This window comes from Canis lupus, chromosome 1 (genome assembly GCF_048164855.1).
Source record: "Canis lupus baileyi chromosome 1, mCanLup2.hap1, whole genome shotgun sequence".
Classification (NCBI taxonomy): domain Eukaryota; kingdom Metazoa; phylum Chordata; class Mammalia; order Carnivora; family Canidae; genus Canis; species Canis lupus.
The window spans coordinates 37,443,506-37,458,281 of record NC_132838.1 but is presented as its reverse complement, the minus strand read 5'-3'; the positions used below and the strand labels follow the sequence as shown (position 1 = coordinate 37,458,281).

The window sequence follows — 14,776 nt, the reverse complement described above, 5'->3', positions numbered from 1 at the left end:
GGGCAGAGCCCAACTATTACTTCCTACTAGCTGCCAAGAGTTGCTTCAAGGAGACCTCTGAGCGCTCCCCTCAAACACTTGCATTGCTCCCACCTCTCAATTCACTTGCATGCAATTTAATTACTGATGTTTTGAGTTTTGATCAACTGACTATGTTACTATTTATTTTCTCTTTGTCTTATCTATTTTATGCTCCTTTGTCCTCTCTACCTTCTTTTGATAGCCTTTATTATTCCCCTCTATATTTTCTTTTATCTTTGAGGTTTACATTCTTATGTATTTTTTAAAGATTTATTTATTTATTTATTTATTCATAAGAGACACAGAGAGAGAGACAGAGAGAGACAGAGACATGGGCAAAGAGAGAGAACCAGGCTCCTCACAGGGAGCCTGATGTGGGACTCAATCCCGGATCCCGGATCACGCCCTGAGCTGAAGGCAGATGCTTAACCACTGAGTCACCCAGGCATCCCAATTCTTGTGTAATTTTTATTACTGGCTACTCTAGAGATCAAAACATGTATCCTTATTTCCCCACAATCTGCCTAATACTAACACTTTACCATCCTTGCAGACATGCTGAGAATCTTGCAACAGTTTTATTCCTTTTATCCAATTTCGTGCTATTACAGTTACACATTTTGCTTCTACATAGAGTGTAAGCCCCACAAAATATTGTTGTGATTGTTGTTTTAAATTTACCATTTTTAATCACCCAAATTTTTACCCATTCTGCTGCTCTTCATTCTTCCTGTAGTCTTGTGTGTCTATCCAGGATCCCTTTTCCTTCAGCCTGGAAAAAGTCCCTTTAGTATTATTTGTAGTGTAAATCTTTTATCTGCTGAAAAGTATTTATCATAATTTTTAAAGAAAATTTTTCTGGGCGGAGGACGTGAATGGATATTTTTCCAAAAAGGACATACAGATGGCTAACAGACAACATTAAAAGATGCTCAACATCATTTATCTTCAGAGAAATGCAAATCAAAACCACACTGAGAATATCATTTCATGTTCTCTTTTTCCAGACCTGGCTGAGCAGGAGGCACCATCATGGGAGTCGACATCCGCCACAAGGACCGAAAGGTTCGGCGCAAGGAGCCCAAGAGCCAGGACATCTACTTGAGACTGTTGGTCAAGCTGTACAGGTTTCTGGCCAGACGAGCCAACTCTACCTTTAACCAGGTTGTGTTGAAGAGGTTGTTCATGAGTCGCACCAACCGGCCACCTCTGTCCCTTTCCCGGATGATCCGGAAGATGAAACTGCCTGGCTGGGAAAACAAAACAGCTGTGGTTGTAGGGACCATAACGGATGATGTGCGTGTCCAGGAGGTGCCCAAGCTGAAGGTGTGTGCACTGCGCGTGAGTAGCCATGCCCGGAGCCGCATCCTCAAAGCTGGAGGCAAGATGCTCACCTTCGATCAGTTGGCCCTGGACTCCCCCAAGGGCTGTGGCACCGTCTAACTCTCTGGTCCACGCAAGGGCCGAGAGGTGTACAGACACTTTGGCAAGGCCCCAGGAACCCCACACAGCCACACCAAACCCTACGTGAGATCCAAGGGCCGGAAGTTCGAGCGTGCCAGAGGCCGCAGGGCCAGCCGAGGCTACAAAAACTAACCCCAGATCCTGCCTTGTTATTAAAAAGATTTTGAATGCAAAAAAAAAAAAAAAAAAGAATATCATTTCAGACCCATCAAATGACTAGTATTAAAAAAGCAAGAACTAACAAGTACTGGCGAGGATGTGGAGAAAGGGGAACACTGTGCACTGTTGGGGGGGAAAGCAAATAGCTGCAGCCACTGTGGAAAACAGTATGGGGGTTCTTCAAAAATTAAAAATGGAACAACCACATGATCCAGCAATTCCACCTCCGGTATTTACCTGGGAAAACTAAAACACTAATTCAAAAGGGTGTATGCACCCCTGTGTTTATAGAAGTATTATTTACAATAGCCAAGTTGTTAAAGCAACCCGTGTCCATCAATATAGATGAATGAATAAAGAAGATGTAATATATATATATATATATTACATTACATATATATATAAAGGAACATTGCTCAGCCATAAAAAGTATGAAATCTTGGGATTTGCAGCAACAGGGACGGACCTTGAGGATATTATGCTAAGTGAAATTAAGTTAGACAAAGAAAGATAAATACCGTATTATTTTACTTACATGTAGAATCTAAAAATCAAAGCAAACCAACAACAAAAAAAGAAACAGACTTGTAAATATAGAGAACAAACTAGTGGTTGCCAGAGGGGAGAAGAGTGGAGAGATGGGCGACATAGTGGACAAGGACCTACAAACATCAAATTATAAAATTAATAATTCATGAGGATGAAAAGTACAGCATGAGAATATAGTCAATAATATTGTAATAACATTACATTGTTGTAATAAATCATGGTGACAGATGATAACTACACTTAAGGTGGTGAGCATTATGTAATATATATAATTGTTCAATCACTACTTTGTACACCTGAAATATAATATTGTATGTCAACTATACATCAATATAAATAAATGAATAAATAAATAAGATTTTTCACTTGTTACAGAATTCTAGGTTGGAAGTTTTTTCTTTCAGCATTTAAAGATGTCAATCTTTTGCCTCCTATTTCTATAATACCTGTCCAAAAGTCAGATAAAACTTGTTATTGATCCTTTGAACTTAATGTGTCCCTTTTGTTAGTTGCCCCCCCCCCTTTTTTTTAATGTTTCTCACTGTCTTTGATCAGGTCTTAATTTAAAATTAGCTGTCCAAAATGATCGAGTTTTATGGAATAAACAAATATAAGTTTTTAGGCAGCGGGCTTCTTTTCTTCGGTGGTAGGTTTCTTTTCTGCAGGTTTCTTATCAGCTGCTGGTTTCTTGGTAGCTGCAGCCTTGTTTCCTACCAAAGTTTTTTTCTGCTTTTTCACACCAACAGCCTTCTTTCCTTTCTTCCCTACCATGGGCTTCTTGCCTGGAACCCCCTTCTCCTCCGATTTGGCTTCTAAGGTTGCTGCCGCCTTATCCATCCGGAGTTTGTGATTCCTGGCCTGGCGAAGAATGGTGTTCCAGCGCATGGTCTTTGCATACGGGTTTAGCTTCAACATGATTCTTCTTTTTTTTTTTTTTTTAATTTTTATTTATTTATGATAGTCACAGAGAGAGAGAGAGAGAGACAGAGAGAGACAGAGAGAGGCAGAGACATAGGCAGAGGGAGAAGCAGGCTCCATGCACCGGGAGCCCGACGTGGGATTCGATCCCGGGTCTCCAGGATCGCGCCCTGGGCCAAAGGCAGGCGCTAAACCGCTGCGCCACCCAGGGATCCCTGATTCTTAGGTTCTTCAGTGGATTCTTCTTCAGGACTCTAGGATGAATCTTCTTGCGTGGTGCTCGGAGGGCTCTTTGGATCTCTGGGCTTTTCAAGATTCTGCTGAGGTCTGTATTAAGCATTTTATGCATGGGAAGGTTGTAGTTACCCTTGAGGGAGGCAGCCTTACGCCAAGTGCCATACAGATCGTCTAACTTGAGGAAAGCACTTTCAGTCCAAAAGCAGAAACGTCCCACATGCCCACCAGGAGCAAGTTTCAGAACGTTCAGTCTGCTTACATTAAGTAAAGTAATTCCAGGGATGTTTCTGAAGGCCTTGATGATACCGTTGTCTTCACTGTAGATGATGCAGGGTCCCCTGCGCTGGATACGACGACGGTTTCTCATTTTGCCCTTGCCAGCTCTCCTTCGCTGAGAGGCATAGACCTTTTTGATATCATTCCAGGCTTTAAGTTTCTTAAGAAGCAGAACCGCCTCCTTGGTCTTCTTGTAGCCTTCAACTTTATCTTCAACCACCAAAGGAAGTTCAGGAACTTCCTCAATACGATGACCTTTAGACATGACCAGTGCTGGTGAGGCTGAGGCAGCCAGGGCAGAGCAGATGGTGCATCGCTTTTGTGTTGTGGTCACTCTGCGGTGCCAACAGCGCCAGGTTTTGGTTGGTGCAAACATGCGGCCTCCACGACACATATTTCCAAGAGCACCCTGGCCAGAACGGTGAGACCCACCCCTGAACTCTGGGAATTCGAGCCACAGCCCTGCCAGTACCCCAAGACTCAGCACTGGTTTGATGACCTGCTAATTCACTGACAGCATATGGTTGTCTGTTGTTTTTGCGCAAGTTGGTGTGAACAGAGTTCACGATATCGGGTCGAATGGGAGCCTTAAACACAGCAGGCAAGGTAACATTTTTGCCAGATGATTCCCCCTTTTCAGAGTACACAGATATCAACGGAAGAGCACACGACCTCCCAGGGAGAGGAGAGGGCCCACTCCTCTCAACCCAGCCTTGTTAGTTGCTTTTAATATTTTTATCCATTATTATATTTCTCTTATATACTTTTTGTTTGATTATTCTTTTACAAACTTCAATTCTCTGATGAAAACTTCCCACCTGCAATAATTTTGGCTCTCACTTTCTTTTTCTTCAATCTATTATTTGTAGTGTATGTGCTGTAATGGTCTCTGATTAAAATATTTAAGTACACAGTTTCTGAGAAATTAGCAATTTTTTTTTAAAGATTTTATTTATTTATTCATAGAGACACAGCTAGAGAGAGAGGCAGAGACACAGGCAGAGGGAGGAGCAGGCTCCATGCAGGGAGCCTGACGTGGGACTCGATCCAGGTCTCCAGGATCACGCCCTGAGCTGCAGGCGGCGCTAAACCGCTGCGCCACAGGGGCTGCCCAGCAATTTTTTATAAAATCTGGAGGGAAAGTTCCTCATGGCTTCTTTCTTACTTATTTTAAATCTAATTTAGGATTCTTCGCCCCTAAAAATCCTTTGAGTTTTGAATTATCTGAGTGGGGGGAGATTTCTTTGCATAAGGGAAACCCAAAGTTTTCCTTTACTTGCTTAGACTGATGATATTATTTCAATATCATATGTACCTGACAAGACTCAACCTTCTTCAGATCCCATTACAACTTTATTCCTAACTTTTTTAACTTCAGAGTTATCTTCCTAGCCTGCTGCTGAGATTATAATTTGATGCCAAACTATGGTGTTAAACACATTAAGATTGAATCAAAACACAGCAAAGGAAACTTGATGCTTTGGAAAAGGCGCATTCTCTGGTTAAATGTGAATAAGTGTTATAGATCCATTGTTGGATGTGGGCATGTCTCATTGGTCTGGCAAGCTGGTAGATTCTTTGAAAGCAAGGCCTTAAATTCTTTTCAACTCTCTTGGCACTACCTAACACAGCTCTTAATATGTATGTGTTCAATTGATGTCTGTTGTAACCACTCAAAATTTGATGTGACATAAAGAAGGTATTTCTGTGTCACTTCTGAACTTAAGACCAAGAATTAACTTTTATTATCTACTAATTTAAATCAGTAAAAAATGTCTCGAGAATATGAGTACACCACATGTACTTTTAAAGAGAGATAGTTCCAATGGCATCAGGTAAAGCTGTTGAAAATAATTAAGCAGTTTTGTTTTACTATATAGCTCTGATCCCTCTGTCCTTCTATAAAAAAAACTCCAAGAAAATATGGTTTGAATAATATAGTTTTAAGAACGGTCAGCACAAAAGAGTTTAAGTTTTCAAAACACATTGTATTATAGCATTTGGTGGGAGAAGGAACACATATAAGGTAATTGTAAATAGCTGATGTTAGAGGTGAACTCAAATTGCAGAGGCTTAGCATAATGAAGATTTTTTTTCTCAGTCAGTCAAAACCCAGCACAGGCTTAGTGGCTCACTCCATCATGAGGTTATGGAGTCTAGAACATGTGGCCTCAAAGTTACCAAAGCACAGCAGACTGGGGTGGAGGAACTGGGAAATATTTTTAAGCACTGAAATTACTTGACATATTTTCCATTGGCCAGAACACAGTCATAAAGCCTAAGCAACTACAAAGGGGGACCAGAAATGCAAAGGACAATGGCTATTTGGTGACTTAGTCTCTGCTACAGGAATGATAGGAGAGAATATCAACACAATGTCAAATTGTCTAACCTGGATTTTTAACTCTTCTATAATTAGATGGGCATAGAAACAGAAATCTTATAGTGAAAATAAGAGGGGTTATTGGGTTTTTAAAAATAGATATTTCCTTGCATTCATTTAATAAGCATTTATTACTGGACTGCTATAACCACACACCTCTTGTAACACAATGAAGTAGAAATAAAATAAATTGGTAAAAACACTTTCTCTTGAGGAACATAGAATCTAAGAGTGAAGATAAAGGCAAATCTTGGAAGTTTCCTCAATTGTCATTTCTTTTATCTGTCTTCACAAACTGCTGTGTTTTTTTTTTTTTTTTTTTGCATTTGTTAACAAAACGAAGCTGGATTCCATTTCTGAGTATATACCCAAAAGAAATGAAAACAGGGTATTCAAAAGATATCTGCACTCCTCTACTTAACTGCACCATTATTCACAATAGCCAAGATATGGAAACAACCTAAGAACCCTTTGATGGATGAATAAGTAAAGATATGGTACATATATACAATGGAATATTATTCAGCCATGAGAAAGAAGGATGTTTTGTCATTTGCAACAACATGGATGAATCTTGAGGACATGCAAAGTGAGATAAGTCAGACAGAAAAAGACAAATACTGCATGTTCTCACTTATAGGTGGAATCTAAAAAAGCCAAATCCATGAAAACAGAGGGCAAAATAGTGGTTACAGGGCCTTGGAGGTAGGGGGATAAGAGAGGAGGAAAGGTGTTCTTTTAAGAGTACAAACTTGCAACAAGTAGTAAATAAGTTCTGCAGCTCTAATGGAGTTTCACAATATAGTGAGAAAGACAATGACATTGTATTTTAATCGTCAAACTTGCTAAGAGACTAGATCTTAATTATTCCAATCCCTAAAAAAGAAATGATAATTAAGTGACATGATAGAGGGGCTAATTATCACTACAGTGAAAATTATATGAATGTATCACATCGACACATTGTACACCTTAAATTTACACAGTGTTATATGTCAAATGTATTTCAATTTTAGAAAAACCTACTTAAAAACTATTTTCAGTGCTTCATTTTTTATTTAAAGTAGAAATTGTATTCTTATCAGTTTCTGCAGGCTTAATGGTTAGCTGTTCAATTAGTATTAAAAAACCTAGATAGGGACAGCTGTAATATTTTCATTTCATGTGATAGGAAGAGTATTTTTCTAGAAATCGAAACACTAGGGCTTTTATTTTCCTCCTGCTACTACTGACTAGCCCTGTGACCTTCAAGAAGCCAGTTATCCCTAAGGTCTTTGGTTTCCCTGCATTCAAAGATGTTCTCCAAGGTCTCTTCCTAGTATGGATTCCATATCTTCTCTTTTTAGGTTTAGATTCACAGTTTGTCTCATTCCTCTCCCTTCCAATTCAGATACCTTCCTCCACTAGTGCCTGGGTACCCTATTGTGGTATCCCAGATGAGTTTGACATTTCCCCAAAGAGGCTCAGTCTCCAGAATCTGGACCATCTTGAATCTCTTCTTACTCTGCTGTAATATGCTCTTGTCCTGTGGACCATTCTTTCAAGTCCTGTTTTTGCTCCAAAGGACTTAGCTACTAAGATAAACTAGCAAGTACCAATATATTCATGAACCTGTTGCTTCATTCCTATGTCAAATAACACAAAGGCTAGGCAGGTGTAGTTTTGTGGGGGAAATTTCTTCCTACAAAGAGCATTGCCATAAGGGCAAATATGAGGTTGCTTGGCTGAAGGGAGGAAAAGAGAAGCCCTGCATCTTTTGGCCAATCGATTTTCTGCTCCTCTGACCAAATGAAAGAAAGGAAGAGAAGGAGATAAAGAAAGAAAGAGAGAGAGAGAGAGAGAGAGAGAGAGAAAGACATGTCTCTATTTTGCTGTTGGTAATTTCACAAGAAAATACTCCCTATGATATTCCCTCTCAAACAGCAACTCTCCATTTAAACAAATTTAATACCCTCCTGCGGTTACATTGGCTATACAACCATGCATAATGAAAAGGTGTTGAAATTTTATCCAACACTTTTTCATGTGTAATGAGCTGATCTGGTTCCCTCCTTTATTTTGTGACTGTACTGAATTATGTCTACTGATTTCTGAGAGTTAAGCCAAACTTGCATTCTGGGAATAAATCCAACTTTTTATATGTTCCCATTTTTACATATTCCTAAATTTGATTTGCTAATATTTGGATTAGGATTTTTGCATTTATAATTTTCTTTTCTTGCAATGTCTTTGTAAGTTTTGGTATCAAGATTATGCTATACTCATAAATAGAGCTGGGAAATATTCTTTTTTTATTTTTTAGACAAGCTCATGTGTACTTAGTGTTATTTCTTCATGAAAAGTTTATAGAGTTTGTTGCTAAAGCCAGGTGATCCTGGAGCTTTAATTTATTGAATGGTTTTTAATTACATATTTATTTTATTTATGTATCTTAGTAAGATTTTATGTTCTTTGTATCAGTATTAATAAGCTGTGTTTTTTCAAGGAATTGGTAAATTTCATGTAAATTTTTAAATTGATTAGCATAAATTGGTTATATTTTCATTATTCTTGTAATGGTTAAAATATCTGTAATGTTTCCTTTTTTATCCCTGGTGTATGCAATTCACATTATTCTTTTTCTCCTGATTAATGTTTTGTTTTTATTACATTTTTCAAAGAAGTAATTTTTGACTATGTTTATTTTCTCTTTTCCATGGGGTTGTCTTTTTAAATTTTATTATTTTGAGTTTAGTTTGTTATTTTTCTGATTTATTTACATGAATACTTGATTTTCAGACTTTCTTTTTTTTCTAACACATGCATTTAGAGAGAGAAATTTCTAAGTGTAGCTTTAGTGGCAACATAGGTGTTGATACATCATATTTTCATTATCATTTAAGTAAACGTATGTTCTAATTCCTATTGTAAAGTCTTCTTTGATCCATTATATGCAGAAACGAGTTAACACACCAAACCTAACTGCTATCTGTTGAAAGGCCTGATCACAAGGTTGGCCATTGGCTGACGTCTGGGAACCTTATCATCATCCCCCCACCAACTGGTAAGAGTGGTTCACTATTCCTAAACTATACAAACAACATAGTTTATACCGATCACCTACTTTCCTTTTGGGAGCCTGGAATTTTGGTATATACCAGGCAGAGGCTACCCTTATGACCAGCCCCCAGTAAAAACTCTGGGCATGAGGTGTCTATGATTCCGTGGTTGGCAGCAGTTCACATATGTTGCCACAAATTGTAGTTGGGGAAATTAAGGGCATCCTGTGTGACTTCACCAGGAAAGGATTCCAGAAACTTACACCTAATTTCCCCTAGTTTTCATTCCATGTACCTTTCCCTTTGTTGATTTTGCTCTGTATCCTTTCATGTAATGTATCATAGCTTAGTATGACTATGTACTGAATCTTTGACTCCTCCCAGTGAGTCACTGAACCTGAGAGTGGCCCTGGAAATCTTCAACACTCAAATGTTTAAGCATTTTGGAATTTCCCCCTTAAAAGTACAATCATTTAGCTTAATTGCATTGTTGCCAGAAAACATATGTTGAATGATTTCAATCTTTTAAAATTTGTTGAAACTGGCTGTATGAAAAGTTAATTTTATAAATTTTCCAGATGCACTTATAAAGAATATATATTTTGAAGTTGTTGTGTGCAGTGTTTAAATATGTCCATTAGGTCAGGTTCATTAATTGCATTTTTCAAATATTATTCACTTATTCTTCCAAGTTTTTATTTAGACTCAAGTTAGTTAACATACAGTGCAGCATTGGTTTCAGGAGTAGAATTCAGTGATTCATCACTCACACATAATACCCAGTGCTCATCACAAAGAAGTGCCTTCCTTAATGTCCATTACCCATTTAGCCCATTCCCGATTTCTGAATATTTTAAATATTTGATGATTTTGTTTGCATATTCTATCAGATACTGAGAGAAATGCATTTTAAAAAGACCTATTATGATGGTGATTGTGTATGCTTCCTGCTAGTTGCATTCATTTTTGCTGTATATATTTTGAAGCTACTTTATTACTTGCATCAAATTTAGAATTGATATATCTTCCTGATAGATTGACCATTACATTATATTAAAACATCTCTTCTAATCAGTAATAATATATCTTGCCTTAAAATCTACTTTGACTAACAGTAAGACCTTATCTTGTGTGTGTGTATGTCTTTGTTTTGCTTAGGTTTGCGCAGTCTGGATCTCTTCTTTTTTGTGACTTTTATCTTTCTGTGTCTTTGTATCTTTGTATTTAGGTATGTCTCCTATAAACAACAAATACTTGAGTTTTGTTATTTTTATCCAGTCTGGCAATTAAATTCAATGTAAATAGTAATAGTTTTAAATGTAAGCCTACTATCTTGTCCTTTGTGTTATGCTTGTCCACTTCTGGGAAATAACTCTGGATCTTTACTGGTATCCCGTATGGTTCTTGCATTCCTTTATATACCTTTACTTTTTGTTCTTTTTTGTTTTCAGTGTTAATACGTTTTATTGACTTGTTTTCTAATTCACTAATCTTTTCTTCTACGTGTCTAATCGACAGTTAAACCATCTGTTGTGTTCTTAACTTCGACTATTCTATTTTTTGCTTATATGTTTTGCATTTGATGTTTTTATAGATCCCAATTCTCTGGTAAGGTCATATATCTTCTCATCTCTTTCCTTTGACATATTAATCATAGTTACGCTAAAAATCCAAGTCTATTAACACCAATATCTAAATTCCTGTGGTTCTTTTTTTATTAACTTTTTTCCTCTTAGTTTTCAGTCACTTGTTACCATCTTCTAGTCTACCTTATAGACCAATCATTGCTTATGAACTGTTGTAGAAAGAATTTGAGGATCTTGTTAATGTTCTTTTTTTCCAGATAGAATTAACTTTTGTTTCTTGCGTATATTCAGAATAGGACATGTCATCTTAAACTAGACTGGAACATAACTAGTTTGCAGATAAATTTTTTTCTATACACTGGTTAACTTCTTTTTGAATCTTAATCTTAGAGTGCTGATTTTGTACGGTCCTAACTGCAAGTCCAGAGGCCTCTCTTCTGCTTACAGGCTTTGATTCCAGGTGTAGTGTTCACACCTTTGTGAAACTATTGAGAATTCAGTTTCCCAGGCTCTTAGTCAAATCTTTCTGCTTTGCTTTGTAGCCTTTTGGTTCTTCACTGTTTATGAATTGGCAGATACCTCAAGGGGGAAAACAGTGCAGACTATTGGGATCACCGTGATATGTTTTTTGTTTTCCGAACATCTTCATTTCTCTCAACTCTGGACTGCTATAGCAACTTTGGAATCTTAGTGAGACTGTTGAAATCTTAACTCAGGATCCCAACTCCTTATCTGCCACTGATTCTCAGCTTCTTAGACTTTTACTGAAATATCACAGAGGAAAATTTCTACAGAAATCCAGACCTAATCAATTCATTTTTCTTATTTCTGGGGTCCTGATACCTCAAATCATGGCTTCCTAGAGAGCCTTCTAATGCCTTTGAACATATGTATATGCATTCACACACATACGTGCTGTATTGTTAATTCTTTTTATTTTGATGTTAGTCTGTAGCAACATATACCACCTAAAACAGGCAACCCTGACATATTCTTTATAAATCTGAGATTTTACATGTGACCACTTCAAACTATAATGTGAGTTTCATTTCTAGTAATCAGAATTCTTTTTTTTTGGTAAAGTCTACATTTATATTATTTTGACAGCCTTGCCATTCTGCGTTCTTACATTGACTTTATAGTCTAAAACTCCCACATATTTTTCATATGAGCAGCTATTAAGCAGTGCTTTTACTAGTTGAATTTATTTAACTTAAATGCAGAATTTTACTTTGAAATTTATCTTGTTAATTTAAATCATTCTTTACAGTAAAAACAGAACCAAACTAGGAATTGAAGTAATCATTTCTCACAGTTTTATATTTTCAGTAAATCACTGATGAAACCTTGATAAAGCCATGAGCTCTTCTATCTTTGATTTTTTTTTTTTTGCTCTTAAAAGAGATTTAGAAACATTTAATTCCCTTAGCAACTGGTTGAAAATTCATTGAGAGCTAAAAGCATGACTAACTCAGTCTTGAATCCTTTTGTACCTAATGGGCAGTGCTTTTTATGTACTAGATCTACTGTATTTTTGGAACGTTCTTTTGATTCTGGGTGTTTAGCTTTTTATAACGCCATTTGTATAGTTCCATGATGCTTTTCTATAATTATTACTGATTATATAAATTTTTCCCCATTATTTTAAGTGTTTTTTAAAAGCACAAAAAATTTTGGAACACTCACTATAAATGGTTGTCTTTCTTCTTCCTTGGATCATTTGTGCCTAGGTTACAAACTTTTCTTTTTGAAAGATTTTCAGCAGCCTTGAGCTAATTTCTTTCCCAAAATTGGTTTGCTGGATTGTTTTCTCCCCAAACTTGTAGAACCTGCTTTTTTATGCTTTTGTTCAATGTCTGGTCTCAGCATTCCTCTCTTAGATATAAAAATGCTAAGATGGTGAGTACTTTCTTTTGAGTCTTACCTTACCTTGATAGCACCAAAAAGACATTCTTGTTGATTAGAATTAAGTACAGAATAGTAATTCTGGTTGTTTCCCCTTTCTTGAGAGAGAGCAAACTGTCAAAGGAGTAAGTCAAAAATTTATCAGATGTGCTGCTTTTAGTGAAAAGAGATTTTCAGCAGATGCACAGCTTGTTGAATTACACATAGTCCTTACTAAATCTTGCTTCTCTGATAGTTGCGTGATTTGTATTAGATCACAAAGTCTCAGTCCATGAAACAAACATAAGGGGAAAATGCCAAAATAGAAAATCAGATCAGGAAAAAAATGCAATGAAAAATAATTTTACGGGATCCCTGGGTGGCGCAGCGGTTTGGCGCCTGCCTTTGGCCCAGGGCGCAATCCTGGAGACCCAGGATCGAATCCCACGTCAGGCTCCCGGTGCATGGAGCCTGCTTCTCCCTCTGCCTGTGTCTCTGCCTCTCTCTCTCTCTCTCTGTGTGACTATCATAAATAAATAAAATTAAAAAAAAATAAAAAAAAAAAAAAAAAAAAAAAAAAAAAAAAAAGAAAAATAATTTTACATACAAATGAGTAAATGGAGGAAAAACACAAACATATGTGAGTTCTAATTAGATGTTGATTTATTTCTAAATGACAAATATATGATCACTTAGCTATATAGAAAACTGGAAATACTTAATATAAAACATATTTAAAGAACACAGAATTGGATTTCAAGTAGAAGTTGACTTTGACTTTGGCACAAAGACTGCCACGTCTGGAGGGAAAGCAGGGGAAAGGCCTGTAAACTTAGCCAGCCAACTTATTCCAAAAGGTGTACCAAATGCTGGTACATAAGTGCTTCCTCCAGGCCAGTGATATCTGTACCTGCAGCTAGCCAAGATCAAGGAACAAAGAAATCAAACTGTGGTGGAACTGTTGCATCCAGGATTTGGCGAGCTACCTTCAAGACACATTCAGATGGAACTTAGACATTAATGGATTTGGCAGTTAGTGTAGAATTTTCAAATGGGTCTTTCAGTTTAGCTTGAACTCCAAAAGCCAGATCTAAGGTGGCTGCAAGCTGTACTGCTTTCCATTTGCCTTAGGATACAATTGAACAAGCCATCCTGAAGTTGGCCAGATCCTCTTCTCTGGTTCCCTACAGACTTATTCTAGTTCTTTTTTATTTTTATCCAAGCCAGGAACCAGGCTGAAATTCAATATCAAATAAAGATGGTAGGTTTTTCTGATTTAACAGTAATTTGTTTACATACAATTCTATGTGGCAATGATGGTTAGCTGTTCCCCAATCACTGTGCTCTCCTTTCACAATGCAGTTGTGGGCGGGAATGGGCTGCTGCATCTGTAAGTCTGTCCCCAGCATCCCTATCTTCTATGTAGTGCTGTGGGACTGGTTCTCACAATGGAACATAAGCAGAATGGTGCCACTTCTAACCTGATGTGGCTACAAAGTACATACATATATTCTACCCTCTTTTTTCTCCCATCTGTTGGCTAAATTTTATTGCCCAGAGAAACTTGAGAAGCCACTTCTTTAATCTCCTCAGGAAGGGTTTCTAAACAGGTACAAAGAGTGTGTTCTCTCCCTACCAAGCAAGAACACATATACTAGACTTTTACAGACCAAGAAAAAATACTTCTTATGTTAAATTGCTAAGTTTGTTTTAAGATCTTTTGGTTTCAATAGTTAGCATTATATCAACCAATAATGCCTTTATGTCAGTCATATTCATGTGTCTTCACACACACACATACACACAGAAAGATCAGCACTCTTAGGCAATTTACCTCTAACATCTCACAGACTAACTGTATTAATCAGGGTTCAATCAGAGAAGTGCCACCCCTATATACATACATGTCTATATATTTCCATAGGTGTGGGATGTGTGCATTCACATGCATGTGTGTAAAGGTATTTGCTATAAGGATTTGACCTTACACAGTTGTGAGAGTTAAGCAGACTCAGTAAGGCTGTTGATTCTACACCTGATCCCACAGCTTCAAGTAAACAAGAAGCTATCTGAAGATAAGATGTCCGGGGAGTCAGGGAAAGTAGGGGCAAACTGGATCTCACAGGGACAAATTGAAACCAGTTCTCAAATCTCAATGCTTCCAAGCTAGAAGATGTGAATATTCCACAGAACCCACTGGCAGTCGTCATCATGGATCTGAACACACATGTGGCAGGAGTTAAAAAAAACTCCAGAAGGAT

The 14,776-nt window shown here is 37.4% G+C and overlaps 1 protein-coding gene and 1 pseudogene across 1 annotated transcript; one reads left to right on the top strand and one right to left on the bottom strand.

Annotated features, from left to right (window-relative positions):
* The first annotated feature begins 1,032 nt into the window (after window positions 1-1,032).
* On the top strand, window positions 1,033-1,653 carry LOC140615298 (large ribosomal subunit protein eL18-like). The gene has a single exon (XM_072795233.1). It carries the CDS (start codon window positions 1,054-1,056, stop codon window positions 1,462-1,464), a length of 411 nt encoding a protein of 136 aa, XP_072651334.1. The 5' UTR covers window positions 1,033-1,053; the 3' UTR covers window positions 1,465-1,653.
* Window positions 1,654-2,774: 1,121 nt separating this feature from the next.
* Window positions 2,775-14,725, bottom strand: LOC140604284 (large ribosomal subunit protein uL4-like; annotated as a pseudogene).
* Between the last annotated feature and the right edge of the window lie 51 nt (window positions 14,726-14,776).